The sequence below is a fragment of the Bombus terrestris genome, chromosome 15, assembly GCF_910591885.1.
Source record: "Bombus terrestris chromosome 15, iyBomTerr1.2, whole genome shotgun sequence".
NCBI classification, from domain to species: domain Eukaryota; kingdom Metazoa; phylum Arthropoda; class Insecta; order Hymenoptera; family Apidae; genus Bombus; species Bombus terrestris.
This window is the reverse complement of record NC_063283.1, coordinates 4,338,894-4,352,821: the sequence shown is the minus strand read 5'-3', so window position 1 is coordinate 4,352,821 and position 13,928 is coordinate 4,338,894. Positions and strand designations below refer to the sequence as shown.

Below are 13,928 nucleotides of genomic sequence, written 5' to 3'. Positions count from 1 at the left end.
TACGTTACTAATAAACGATAACTCGTTATCTACTTGACACATTTTCTCGCACTTTATATTTCGGTCACCGATTGGCTGATTTATGCACGATCGTTTTAGCAGATGTGATAATCTTCGCTTGCCTTTTACCTTGATAAATGTTGCGTACAGTCCGAGTAATGCTTTAAAATTACTTATGTAACGAAATTTAATCGAAATATTAATACAAAGCTCTTTTGCGTTTATATTACTGCATATAAAGCTCGATTTAAGTTTAAACTTTTAAATCGTTCTATTTTACGTTCACGTATGTATAACGATGCCATCTCTTAACAACAAAAAATGCAATGTACAAAATTACCGTTATCATCGATCGGTAATATCGCAGACTACTTTATTTTCTAATATTTATTCACTAAAGTATAGACATATATATGTACATACGTACATTCATAAAAGAAAACAATCTAAGTGATTTATATAAAATCCCTGAATCTCTTTAACGGTATGTATAACATTTCATCTGACTTAGTTGAAGTTCAATGCTAAGCTTTTCATTTCTTTTCTATACAATACATTTTTGTAAGAAATATGATATTTAGTTACAGTATAATTGCGTAGAAATTCAATATCTATTGCGTGGAAATACAGATCTACGTGGAAGTGGATGTGTATACTTATATACTTAATGTTAATAAATTTCGATCCACGAGGATGAAAATGGATCCACCAGAATGAATTACGCTCTACCAGAGTGGCCTCCAATCTCGTTCCATTTTTTACATTCATACCACAACTAACGTATAAACAATTACATTTAGTATAACATAGATGAAATAGCATTAAGAGCAATACTTGAGAGCTAAATGCATTAGCCTTGAACGTATAGATAATGCAGGAGGCTTCGATCTAAAATTTTTCTATATTTGTGGTACACTATCGCTCTCTCTGTCTAGTATCGCCCGTATCGTTTGAACTTGTTGCACATTATTCTGTATGCTCGGTCGGTAAGTATGTCATTTCCTACCGTAACAGAAAATAACCCACATGTTGCCTCTCTGTTTTTATTCTGTGATTCAATCAGCTGATCAACCATGGAGACATCAATCCTAAACGCGGTAAATGCCATTGTATTTTTTTCAATATCTTATCGTCATGTGTGACTAATAATTTTACCTTCGTCATATGTGCGTAGTTTATGCATTATTCAAATATTAATCGCTATATACAATGTACTTTTGCATCAGCTAGTCGACTGAATTTTACAAAAACATACGACTGTGCAAGCTACGTCGTATTTTGATATTGAATTGTCGAATGTCATATGTTAATTTTGTTTGGTACTGTTAGTGTTTAGATCTTTTTGATTAATGTGTTGCATAAACATTGATATGAAATTTTTTCTACCAAAGGCACACGAAAGACAAAGGAGAGCAGAGGCATTGTTGCAAGAAGGTCGTTTCGAAGAGGCAGCCAAGTGTCACGAAACAGTGGCTAGTCTTCTAGCAGAGGCACACGCACAACTGGAATCTAGATTTGTTCATTTGAAGACTTCTAATTTATCTAGTCAGACCCAGCCAATTGTCATTTCCTCTTTCCATTCATTCATTACTTTAGAATCTCTGGCCCTTCAATGTGATTACCATAAAAGACAAGCTGCTGTAGTTAGGTAATAATCATCTCTTTTCTCGCTATAAGATGCAAAGGATATTTGTTCTTATGAAAATTTATTTTTTTAGAATGAAACAAGCACAATATGAAGAGTACAAGACTACGTTGGAAAATCAACAAAGGGAAATTCTTAGCAAACAAGCAGCTAAACAGGCTGAGAAAGATACGTCTGAGTTTGCAAATGATAAATTTGATGGATCTATACGGCAAGCTATATATAGAACCATCGATGAGCAGGATAGTCTTTTAAGTCTAATCTTAATACCTAGCAGCGAGGACAAAGCTTTCAAATATCCAAAGGATACAAACACTGTTATAGAAGAACTCAAAACTGTTAATTGCCAATTACGCTGTCTGGTTGGTAGTTTGTTAAGTCAATTGGAGGCAAAGGAAGAGGAAGTGAGACAGTTGACCGAACAACTTCATGCAGTGTCTGCTAACCTTAATGACGAAGCTAGACTAGATAACGCGCATTCCTTAAGACTTGCACCTTTGCCACCTTTAACTCCTCTTGAGATGCCACTTTTTGACTTTACGTCAACATAAAGTGTTGCACAACAAACGTAATTCTTTTATTAAAATATTTCGCCAAATAAGATACAGATACTGTATACAAAATTAAGTCAGGTCTGTAATAGTACAAAAGCCAACATGACAAATTGCTACAGTATTCAGTTTCTTATCATAGAATTTTGAAGTTCATATATATTAGAATTAACATTTCGTAACACGAGGAGAAATGATGTAACGTATCCAAACTTAATGTATATTAGTACTTATTTTTGTTCATTTGGGGTTCTTCAAAGGGATCAAAATACATATCAATGAAACACAAAACGTGTATTTCGTTCAAAAGTGGATTTACAAAGATCATGCGTCCATGTATGTGAATAATAAAGTAGTTGATTTATCAATTAAGGTACTGCCAGCTGGATGTTCGTAAATAGAAGTAAATATGTAACACAGTGACGAATATTCCATGAGATTGTACAGAGTGGATGTAAAAATGTACCTAACATTGTTAATCCGCAATCTTGTTGCAATTGCGCACTTTTAAAAATTATCGTCGAAGACGTAGATAACATTTGAGAAACTTTGTTATTTATTATGTAATGTCGCGCAATAAACATTTCCCGAATCAGACACTCATCCCTGCCTTATCATTACAGATTCGTTCAAATATTTTTTACATTGCTATGGATATGACGAAAAATTTGACGTTCTTCCAAAAACGAATAGGTTCACTGTCTTTTGAACTTGTCACTCTGACAGATATATAAATAAAAATGTTTCGTTAGAAAATAAGAAAAGAAAAAAAATGTAAGATAATGATCAAAATTTCTGGCGTAACCTCATGTTACTTGAAACATGAGGCGTTCATTGTTCATTCATCGCAAATGGAAATTCATCGGAAATTTATAATTTCGAGTATGGTTAAGGGATGGAAGGACCAAGTGAAATAATAACGATTTTCATAGGACAGGCTGGCACGCAAATAGCAAATGCTTGTTGGGAATTATTTTGTCTGGAACATGGTGTGTCTCCAAACGGTTCTCTTCATCAGGGCTATTATCCAATGGACCCTTCTATGCATGCTTTTTTTTCAGAGACACAAGTGAGGAAATATATAATAAGCGATCGTTCAAATATTAATATACACTGTGGCGTACATAAATACGTTACATACTGTAATTCGTGTTGGAAATGAAATTGAAAGAAGATTCTATGACTACTGAAACTAAGATTAAAAGGCTATTCAAAATGAAATAAAAATCAAGGATATAGAATCTGTAAAAATTGCATTGGAGGCTTTACTCTTGAGAAAATAGTGTTCCAAAACTTGTCAAATATACGTGAACTTGGCTAATTCTCGAGTAGATACAGATAATTGACGGCAAACTGTTCTATGTTCGAAAATAAGACGAAAATGTAAGATAACCTCTTGCTGTCTGAAAATCACAGTAGAAAAATGTAACAAATATATGTTCATTGATTTTCTGATTTTAATACTACTTGAAAGCCTTCAACGTGATTTTGTTATCTTTCACTTCTGCCGCGTATTACGTGCATTACGCGTTATTGAATTTCGATAAAAAAATATCGCTGAAGTGAATGCAAACACTCTGACTACATGGAAATTCATTTTTAGGCAAGAAAATTGACGCCACGCACGTTAATCATCGATTTAGAGCCTACCGTGATCGACGAGATTAGGACTGGCGTTTATAAAGCTCTTTTCAATCCCGAGTCATTGATCACTGGGAAAGAAGACGCGTCGAACAATTTCGCGAGGGGGTATTATTCCATCGGTAGTGAGGCGATCGTCCTTGTGTTGGATCGCGTTCGTAGAATATGGGAAACATGCTCGAAGCCAGCTGGATTTATCGTATTCAGGTTACTGAATTTTGACGAAAGAGTAGAAGTAAAAATTATATAAAAGCTCAAAGATTTGTCGGAATTAGAACGCGGGTGTTTATGCATTTATGAGGAATTTGTAAATGCATACGTAGATATCCAAAGTATAATACTCTCTATAATGTTTACTTCGTAAAGCAATTTTTCATCTAGGTTCTAACGTTTTAATTATATTCAAAAAATTATGAATTTACATAAACGAATATGCGTAGTCTAATCGCAACGAAAGATATACTACTCGTTAAATTATGTTAGCCCAATTTGGTTAAAACTCAACGTTTGTAAAGGTCAATCAGCGGTGGTACCGGAAGTGGTTTCGCCACGCTGTTGCTCGAACATCTATCACAGAATTATCCTAAGACGATCACTCTAGACTTTGTTGTCTTTCCATCACCTAACATTGCCACCGTTATCGTGGAACCCTATAATGCAGTCCTTACTACCCATGGTGCATTGGACCACGTGAATTGTTGCTTCCTCGTTGACAACGAAGCTTTATACAACATTTGCGCCAGGTATATTAATTAACGCATTCACTGCTAAAAAGATTCGACTAAAATAGACGCCAGAGGCAGCGAAAAGCGTTAAACTGATAAAGATCAGTAACTTGTTGCATCGCCCTATTCTTTATTCCCTATAGGAACTTGGATGTTGATTGTCCAACTTACACCAACTTAAATCGCCTGATGGCTCAAGTTGTTTCGAGCATCACAGCATCGATGAGGTTCGAGGGTGCTATAAATCTTAGTCTCGAAGAACTGCAAACAAATTTGGTGCCGTATCATAGAATTCATTTCACTTTGGCTACGTACGCTCCGCTGATCTCTCCCAGAAAAGCCATGCATTCCGAAATTACCACCCAGCAGATCACCTACAGTTGCTTCGAACCTTCTAATCAGGTGAAGTAAAAATGGAAACATCTCGAAGATAATCGATGTTCTGTAAAAGATCCTTAAGAATCCTGACAGTCAAGTAATCTTGGAATATGTTAACGATCTTCAAATATTACATTTTCGACTTATTTTCGTATATAGAATTTTCTTTTGCCTAATCTTCTTCAAAGATTCAAATTCACGTATACTTGAGAAGTTCCTAAACACGATTTTTTCGCTTCTTCTTTTCTGTTTAATTTTCCTCCTACTTTGAATAATAGAAGCTTCCATGGCTTCGTTTCTGCCACAAATTTTATTATTCCTACTTATCTTCCCGATTCGTTCATCACAACTGTATTCATGCTCCAAAGTTTCATCATCTTATTTCATAAATTTCAGATGGTATCATGTGACCCACGCGTAGGAGCTTACACCAGTTGCTGTTTGCTGTATCGTGGGGACGTGGCTCCAAATGATGTCAATAGAACGATCGGGTCGTTGAAGGGGGCGAAGTCGATCCGTTTCGTCACTTGGAGTCCGACTGGGTTCAAGGTAATTGCGCAGCTTTTTTCCTTTCTCATTTTGCAACAAACAATTACTCGCGATCAACAAGGAACTGGATCGTTATTAAATGATGCAGCGAATTTCTAGCTCGTTGTTTAACATACGCACAACGTTGATGTTTTTTAGCGATAAAAATTGGTACGTTGAACTGTAAATAGATAATTCCGTTCTTTGTACAATCATTTATGAGCTTGTTTAGTCTGGCGAAATAAAATAGACAATTTGCATCATCTATTTTATAAACAAATTCATAGAATTCTCGATAATTCTGAATCTTTAAACCTTTTTCGGATTAGCCTGGTTACCCGAATCAGGTAGAAAATTTTTCTGGCGTGAAATTATTATTTACACGTTTCATTTGAAATATTCTCTCAAATTTGTATTCATTTCGCTTGACATCAAGTCGTTTGAATTCGAGCAACCTGACTAGTCTAAACGAAGTTCTACCGAGAGGAACTTTAGTATTCAGATCTCACATGGAAAATGTCAAAGGCTTTGAAAGATGCGCTATGGTAGTCGAGGAAAATACCTTTCTTGAATTACTAACGTTCTTCCGAACCTTTACCCTCGAATCATTCATATCTTCGTAAACTTTCACCCAACTTTCCACCTTCCTTCAAACTTTAACTGCTTCAATCGCGAATCTCCTCCAACCATAGCTTGTAAGTTACATAGTAAGGTAAAATAGATGCAATATATAGTTTAATAGTTTAATTAGTTTCTATCAAAGTCCCTTCCCAAATTCCATTCTTAGACTATATATGTACATACACATAAATCATCTAATGCAACAGAGTATTTTACATCGCGATTTTGATTCTAAGAAATGAAAAAATGAAAAATCTTCGAATAATTTTCATCCCAACCGCCGTATAATAGACGATATTACATCGCTACGTAAATTAGTATAAAGCATGTTTCTAAAACCTAGAGACGGCAAGAACAAGATATTTTATTTTTTTAAGAATTCCGAAATTCAAATGATTACTTTCATAGGTAGGAATTAACTATCAGCCAACTACAACAGTTCCCGGAGGTGACCTGGCGAAGTCGAGGAGGACGGTAGCGATGGCCAGCAACAATACCGCTATCAGATATAGATGGTCGATGCTTGCTCGGAAATTCGACTTGATGTTCCAGAAAAGAGCTTTCGTTCACCATTACGTAGGTGAAGGCATGGAGGAAGATTCCTTCGGCGAAGCTTGCGACAACGTCATAACTCTGATTGATGATTATAAGGAGGTCGAGAAGTGATCTTCAAGTTGGCAAGCTCTATAGCTTGAAACTTCCTTTCTCCAACAATCATGAAGAATTTAAGATGAGAAAACTATACGAATATACAGTGGCTTGCGAAAGTATTTGAACTCTTGTTTTATGAATGCACTATATGTGTTATATCAAATATTTTAAAATTTTATTGGCTTTGTAATGATACACGACTGTCATGATTATGTTGATAAAGTTTGAAACAAGTCTGAAAATACATGTAAAAATCACAAGATATTTAGCGTAACTACAAGTCTCGATATTTAATTAAACGTTTATATATCGTGAGCTCCATATACGCATACTTACACGCATTTTCCGGTTGTTTCGAATATAATCACGATGGTCGTGTCTCGTTGTAGTGCAAACTAAATTTCCAAATATATATAACAATTTTCTATGGTAAGTGTTCGAGTAACTTCATCAGCCGCTGTATATAGATTAAATTCTATCTTTTTCCGATTTCAAAGTGAAAAATGATTTAGAAACAAAGAATTTCCATATTTGCTCTTGTCTCGATGAAGCCGTCGTTTGTTTTCATACGAGAGGAAAAGAACAAATTGCGCGATTACACGAGATAAGGGAGAATCGCACGAAGATAAGCAGACGAACAGTGTAGACTCGCTGGCACCACTGGCACGATACAAGCGATCGTGCAATATGAGCCTTTTATAAGCCGAACTAATTAACTCCACTTTTTATGAATCTTTTAACTAAGGTACAAAGATCCAGAGAACGCGGATAATACAGAAAAATATGTAAAGCATCTGAAGTGAAACAAATTACTATGTAAATTCTGTTCCCTTAGTTTTTTTCTTCGTAAGAATATGAAATTGCCAAAGTGTACGAAACATCAAATTATGAAATATTAATCATGGTAAATTCTAAGATAAATTTCATATTGATCACAACATCTTAACTTTTCTACACTTTGCAATTTGTGGAGTTAATCGATATGGTTTCTGAACGGTTCATATTTGTTCCCACTGTTATACTTGGCGCGAGCATACGCCCACAAGGAGTCACGTTCCTGTCGATTCTAACTCGTAGAAACAACCACGAGTTGCCAAACCAGTATAATAACATTAGGTCTTGTTCGTGTAACAACGTGTTTCTGATAAGCGGTATCAAGCGATTGGTAATTCCTGTCGGTATCAACATCATCTGCTTTGTTCTGGATATAATTGGTCACCTATCTTTTATTACCGAGAAGTCATCGAAATAAATTCTAGGAAGATACATCTGGAATCGTCAAGTGTATCCTGTAATAAATAAAATATATTGCCCCGAAGCTTGACAATAAAGTAATTTTCCCATCTTTCCTTATCGCAGCAATGTTCTTTTGTTCAAACATATCAAGCTCAATAAATGGCTCATTTATTTTTAATCCGTCGATTAATCTATTTTCATAGGTTTTCCGCGAATATATAGTCATTTATAGACTGTGGACATATATGCACTTTCATACTTTTATAGATACATTCAAAGAAAGGGAACCTAAGCGGATATTTCACCTAGAATTTATAGATTATAAATAGATCCCTACATTGTTGATTATATTAGAAGATACATTAAAACAATCTAATTTATAGATTGTATTAGAATATAACATATATTCTGTATAAGAAAAAGTATACAAATACTTAGTAGATATTAGAATGAATACTTTATGGATACTGGATATATTCTATGCTCTTGTACGTTATATGCGAGTAGGAAAATTGAATGGCGTAGTATATAATAACATCAAAAAGATAACAAAATATCGCAAGATTGTATAACAGGCATAGAAATTTGAAAGTGAGATAAAAATGTACTACTTATTCTATAAAATGCACAGTCTAGTGGATCATTCAGAATTGCCAGATCTTCGTTTCACGATTCAATTTGGAGATACCCAAAATTGATTTCGGTCGAGTGGCTCGTGCTCGCGATAACACGAACACGATAATGCTCGATAAGGTCGATATATAATTAACTGAATAGAACCGTGCCCCCCAGCGAAGATATGTACGTCCACTCCAGAAACCTTATCATTTACGCATGTATAATATAGTATACTTGTTTATATGGCCTGTATACGATTACATAATTTTCTTTCAAAGCAATTACTCGCTTTCCTCGTTTTCCGATTATCGTTCAACATTGAATTCTTTACATATGTACTCGTATATACATATGTACTGCACTCGAACGATGCAAGCACGCGATGAAAGGAGTCTCGCTCGCTCATTGACAAATTCACCTCCAATCGTGTTTTACAAAGTTTCCATTTACGTCTCTTATGTTCTCAATTTTTACAAACGTCACGAAATACAAAGAAAAAATGAGTACACGTGATAAATTAGACAATGCGAAAGATGCCACGAAGAAAATGCGAAAAAATTGCAAGAAGCGTATAAAAAAAGAAGAAAACCACATTCTGTAGAGATGGTACTAGTACAACCCTTATCACGATATGCCCGATGTCATAAACAAAAATATGTTATCTAACAATGCACTTTGTTTATTATACGATGTTGGTACTATTAACACGCCAAACGCTATGTCTCCCTTGCTATATCCATATGTACGCTATATCCTTAGAGACCAACGCTAAATTCTCCGTTTAGGAGGCAACGGTTTCTAGAAACCAACAACAACAAATTAAAGAAGATATCTTATAATTACGTAATATTAAGAAATATGTTTACACTTTTTTTAATGGATTTCGTCGAAACATTTTAGATAGAAATTAATCAAATAAAAATCCTCCGCAAGCATTCGATTTTCTATTATTTCCTGCATTTACGTACCATCTAAATGGAAAGTAGAACAGAACTAGCTCCGCGTTCAACGTATTAATAAATGATAATAATGATCTTCGGAATGTGTAATTAATTACCTGTTATACATACACTTTAAAACATTTGTCGCGTGTCAGTCACCGATGGGGCCCGAGAGGCGTAAGCGGAAAGCTCAGTGACAGTAATCGGTGACTGTCATTCACATCGGTGAATGTGCAAATGGAAATCGCAGGCAGTTAGGACAAGACACGAGCCGCTCTTATCGAAATCGACGATCGTCTATCGCGATCACGTCGTCCCCTCTCCGCTTCTCTCCGCGACGCCACGAAGGCTTCACGTGAATTACACGACTTCTCTGTTCATCGTAAAAGATCGTATGCACGCGTTTCTTCACGCTTTTGCGTGTTGAACGCATCGTTTTATCTGTTCCACCGTTTCAAGTGGTTTTCGGGTTACGCAGCACGCGATGAACTCCACGATTTCTTTTCCTCTTGCCTCCCTGGGAAAACTTTCCATCGATCGTTTGGATCATAACATTTTCGAAAGTGCGTTACATCTCGCATCCACAGTTTGTTGCCGAGTATCTCGTTAACTCGATAATCGGGAAGGACGAGCTAAGCCGTCGATTATTGGGATTTCTAGTTCCTTAAGCGCACGATACTTTCTTTATCTATGCATCTCATAGTTTTTTACTCCTGCTACTTCTTTTTGTTTTTCACTTTCGAGAATAAGTTATGTTTCTATTTGGAAAAATTCGAATAAATCTATCTAAAATCAGTCGTCCTTAACTTTTAATTTCACGATTATAGGAATATGTACATTGGATATATCGATATAATAAAATATCAAAATATACTATCGAATTACGCTCCGCTAAACGTGATATGTATTACGCGTTTATTTTCTCATTCTTATCGTATAAACATGCTGACATTTTTTTTTTTGTATACGAGAGGGAAGGTTGTAGATTACTCGGTTAAGAGGAGATCGCAATTAAAAAACGGTTAACATTCCATTAAATCATGATGTAAGTGGTCGTTTGTAAATATTTTATTTCAGCGCGTGTATCGATTGCTTTAATGGAGGAGGTTGATTCTTCAGAAGTATCTCTGAAGTGCATATAACGTATATGTCAATATGAAGAGAAAAGAGGAAAGAGGAATTTGAACTGTCGGCCACATTATTCAAGAGTATTTCTCGCCTTTTCCTTCGGTTTAACCCTGTCATATTCTTCGAGTCATTCTGATATTAAAATCCAGTAATATCGTTCTTCGAATTTCTCAAATTCGTGAAAAAATCTAAATAATCGTCATTGATATACGTAACTTTTACGTTTCAAACATCGGAAACAGTAAACTTATTTTTGTTTGTTAAAACGAGGGTATGATTCAGATAAAAAACTTCGAGGAATTCGGCAGAGTTAATATTTGAACAGTTATATTGTATAGTATTAATTTCGATAAATTAATAAAAGTGAAAAGTATATATAATTAAATTGCAATTTATTTTTTTATCGCGTAGAACGACGTTCGTTGGAAGAATTTTCCAGCCTTTGTGAAAATAAATGAAGCAGAATTTCCAGGAAAATTATACACAATAGATTAGGCCCCTGTTATATGTTGTATCAACAATTAACCGATAAAAGCACACTCGGTACTCGAATGAACATTATCGAGACGAGACTCGTTACAAATTATAACCTGGTAATTTTAGTGATAAGGATAAAAATAACTCTCCAGTCTAATGGATCAACAGTATTAGAAGAATCGATATAGATTTTTGTACATCATCATGATCATGTGATCGGCAGATGTAATAGACGGAGCTTCCTGCGTCAGTTTTGGTCAATGAGTAAAACGATCAGAGCTCGCTACGTAGAATTGTTAGATAATAAGAGAGGTGTTTTGGAATTATATGTGTAATTCACAAGGAAAGCCATTATTTTCTACTAAAGCTATAGTTTGTAAACTGGAACGTATTTTAAACTTTGAATTTATACATATAGCGATTTTAAATAAATAGTTTAAACGCGATACACGTAATTGTTGAATTTTAAAAGGGAAGATTCTCCGAAATGATTTCTTTTGTAAAAAAAAGAATGTTCGTTTGAAAAGTAAGAGGTATTCTAGACTTCTAATTTACATAGTGATTAGAATTCGCGTATTTCCGGCAGGAGGACGTATTTCCAACCTATCTATGTTTATGTAGCCGTGTAATTTTAGAAACGCTCTTTCTCTGTTTGACAAGTAGTGTTCGCGCACGAGAATGATCTGTGATTTTCCCAGACACAATGACAGATGAGCAGCACGCGTTTTCCTTTGTACTACACCCAGGAAGAACACGCTGCTGTGTATTCCGACGCGTACAATGTACGACATATGAATAAATCGTACGTACAGTAACTCACGAAAGTATTCGCACTCTTATCATAGAAACCTTTTTTGAAATTTTGTTAGCGACATAACGAGACGCGTATAATTTACTTTTTTATAATTCTTCTCTAATTGTAAGGTAGAGAAGTTTCAAGACATTTATTTCAAACATACGCTTGGTGGAAAATCAAAAATGCAGCATGAATAGTACAGCATACAGTCTTGAACATGCAATAAGTACTAAAGATGGTCTCGCTAAATACTGTAGCTTATTAATACAGCTAATGATTGACTGTACAAATATCTTGGCGATTTTTGAGAAGTGTATGCTTCCAATAAATATCTTGCAACTTTTACATACGTTTCCAGATCAGTTTCGAAAAGTGTTGTTGCATGAGTGCAACATTGTGATCGACTAATCGTTTCCTTGATAATCTACGTCAATGGTCGTTAATATGGCGTTTCATATAATACTAGCAACTGTATACATTTCTAAATTTGTTCCAAACGTTACCAATATAGTCACGTTAGTCGGATCTCATTACGGCGTTAACGAAATTCCAAAATGTCTCGTGTGATGCACATAATAGATTCATGAAAGGTCTCTACAAGTGTTCGAGTACTCTCGTGAGAAACTGTACAGCGGCTGTCGTCAGAAACAAAGTACATCGAGATGATGCGAAATGTTATCTCTGTCAGGGGACTATTTTTTCAACGATACGAGCCGCGTGTCGTCATATATAAATTTCCATATGTGGCAAGCGATCGAGGAAAAACCGTTCAATGATTTGGAAGAAGGTATCGTATGATTTATGGACCTCGTATTCTTCTCTTCGCCGTTATTTACTAACATTTCTCTGTATTCATACACTATACGTAATTACTGCGTTTCGTATGAAAAAGGAAAAGAAGATTGTTCGAAAGCAACGATACAAGGTCACGTTATCACGATCCGATTTACTATATCGATGTATGACCGCATTAACGCGTTCCACGCGTTTATAGTTTCTCTTAGTTATGCTTTACTTGACCAATCCATATTTTGGTCCACCGACCGAGCATTCCGCAATCGCGCCACAGTGGTCGACTGTTTATCGAATTTTGCTTTTACACGCTAGAAGCTTCGATAACGATGCACCGATAGGTAAGTGGAAACGACGCGGCGGTGTTTATCTAAATCTTGCGCTGCCATTTTTAAAAGTATCCCACCAGTGGCTGTCTTCCGAGGATTCGGTGATCACGGTGAATGACGCTAACTTCCCCTTATCACGAGATCCCGTGACGTCGTCTTTATCGTATAAATTATCCACCGGAGAAGACCAGTTCGCCAGTTCAGCTTTCCTCCTCGTACGATCGTGTACTCATGAGGTAGAGACACTTACGACAAGTTTCACTTGTTACTTTCGACCAGCTACGAAATAGAACTTCGCAGTTCTATCTCCAACATCTAGTCCACGGTATATCGACTTGAGCAAAGCAAACAAAGGTGAGCGCTTCTATTTGGTGTCGTTTATTTCGTTCCTTCTTTTTCCTGGTCTTTGCTTCGGAACTTTGACTTTCACTCTTCGCTGTGGTATACGTATATTTCCAAAAATTAAACTATTCTATATTATTCTATATAAATATATGTGTGGTTACTTATACGAGATCGTAAAGGACTTTGCTTTGCAAGATTTTCAATTTGAATCGCTTCGTATTTCTTCGGTGACGATTCTTTTCCTCTTCTTGACTTCTCAGCTTTCGACTTCAGATTACAAATGTCTATGACGTTTAATTATTCATTTCCTTCCTTCTTCCAACTGTAACTTCCAACTTCTGACCGTAGACCATAAATATCCACAATACTGAATCATTATATTTTCCTACTGGATCGCTGAAACCCATAAATTAATCTTCCGTTTTATTTCACTTTCAGATGCTGATCGGTGGAGCCGTAAGCTACGTCGCTGGCAAACAAGCAGTTCGCACAATTTATTGGCGAACGGCGAGTGATGGTAGCCTGT

General features: G+C 35.7%; 2 protein-coding genes and 1 long non-coding RNA gene across 5 annotated transcripts; all 3 read left to right on the top strand.

Annotated features, from left to right (window-relative positions):
- Positions 1 to 411: 411 nt before the first annotated feature.
- LOC100651420 (nuclear receptor-binding factor 2) lies at positions 412 to 2,799 on the top strand. Of its 3 annotated transcripts, XM_048412744.1 has the most exons (5): positions 412 to 484; positions 582 to 986; positions 1,064 to 1,097; positions 1,392 to 1,648; positions 1,719 to 2,799. In XM_048412744.1, the coding sequence occupies exons 3-5, from the start codon at positions 1,074 to 1,076 to the stop codon at positions 2,194 to 2,196; spliced, it is 759 nt and encodes a 252-aa protein (XP_048268701.1). In that variant the 5' UTR covers positions 412 to 484; positions 582 to 986; positions 1,064 to 1,073; the 3' UTR covers positions 2,197 to 2,799. The 3 variants fall into 3 exon arrangements, with proteins under 3 accessions (XP_048268701.1, XP_003401139.1, XP_012172278.1); XM_003401091.4 differs by lacking the exon at positions 412 to 484 and having other exon boundaries at positions 945 to 1,097; XM_012316888.3 differs by lacking the exons at positions 412 to 484; positions 582 to 986; positions 1,064 to 1,097 and adding an exon at positions 1,189 to 1,324.
- A 148-nt stretch (positions 2,800 to 2,947) lies between these two features.
- Positions 2,948 to 8,306, top strand: LOC100651299 (tubulin alpha chain). The gene is made up of 6 exons (XM_003401090.4): positions 2,948 to 3,265; positions 3,800 to 4,044; positions 4,353 to 4,580; positions 4,706 to 4,964; positions 5,337 to 5,489; positions 6,498 to 8,306. Exons 1-6 carry the CDS (start codon positions 3,092 to 3,094, stop codon positions 6,753 to 6,755), a joined length of 1,317 nt encoding a protein of 438 aa, XP_003401138.2. The 5' UTR covers positions 2,948 to 3,091; the 3' UTR covers positions 6,756 to 8,306.
- A 3,324-nt stretch (positions 8,307 to 11,630) lies between these two features.
- On the top strand, positions 11,631 to 13,406 carry LOC125386435. Its single transcript, XR_007226576.1, has 2 exons — positions 11,631 to 13,069; positions 13,138 to 13,406. It is a non-coding gene; the product is annotated as an uncharacterized LOC125386435 (long non-coding RNA).
- The last annotated feature ends 522 nt before the right edge of the window (positions 13,407 to 13,928 follow it).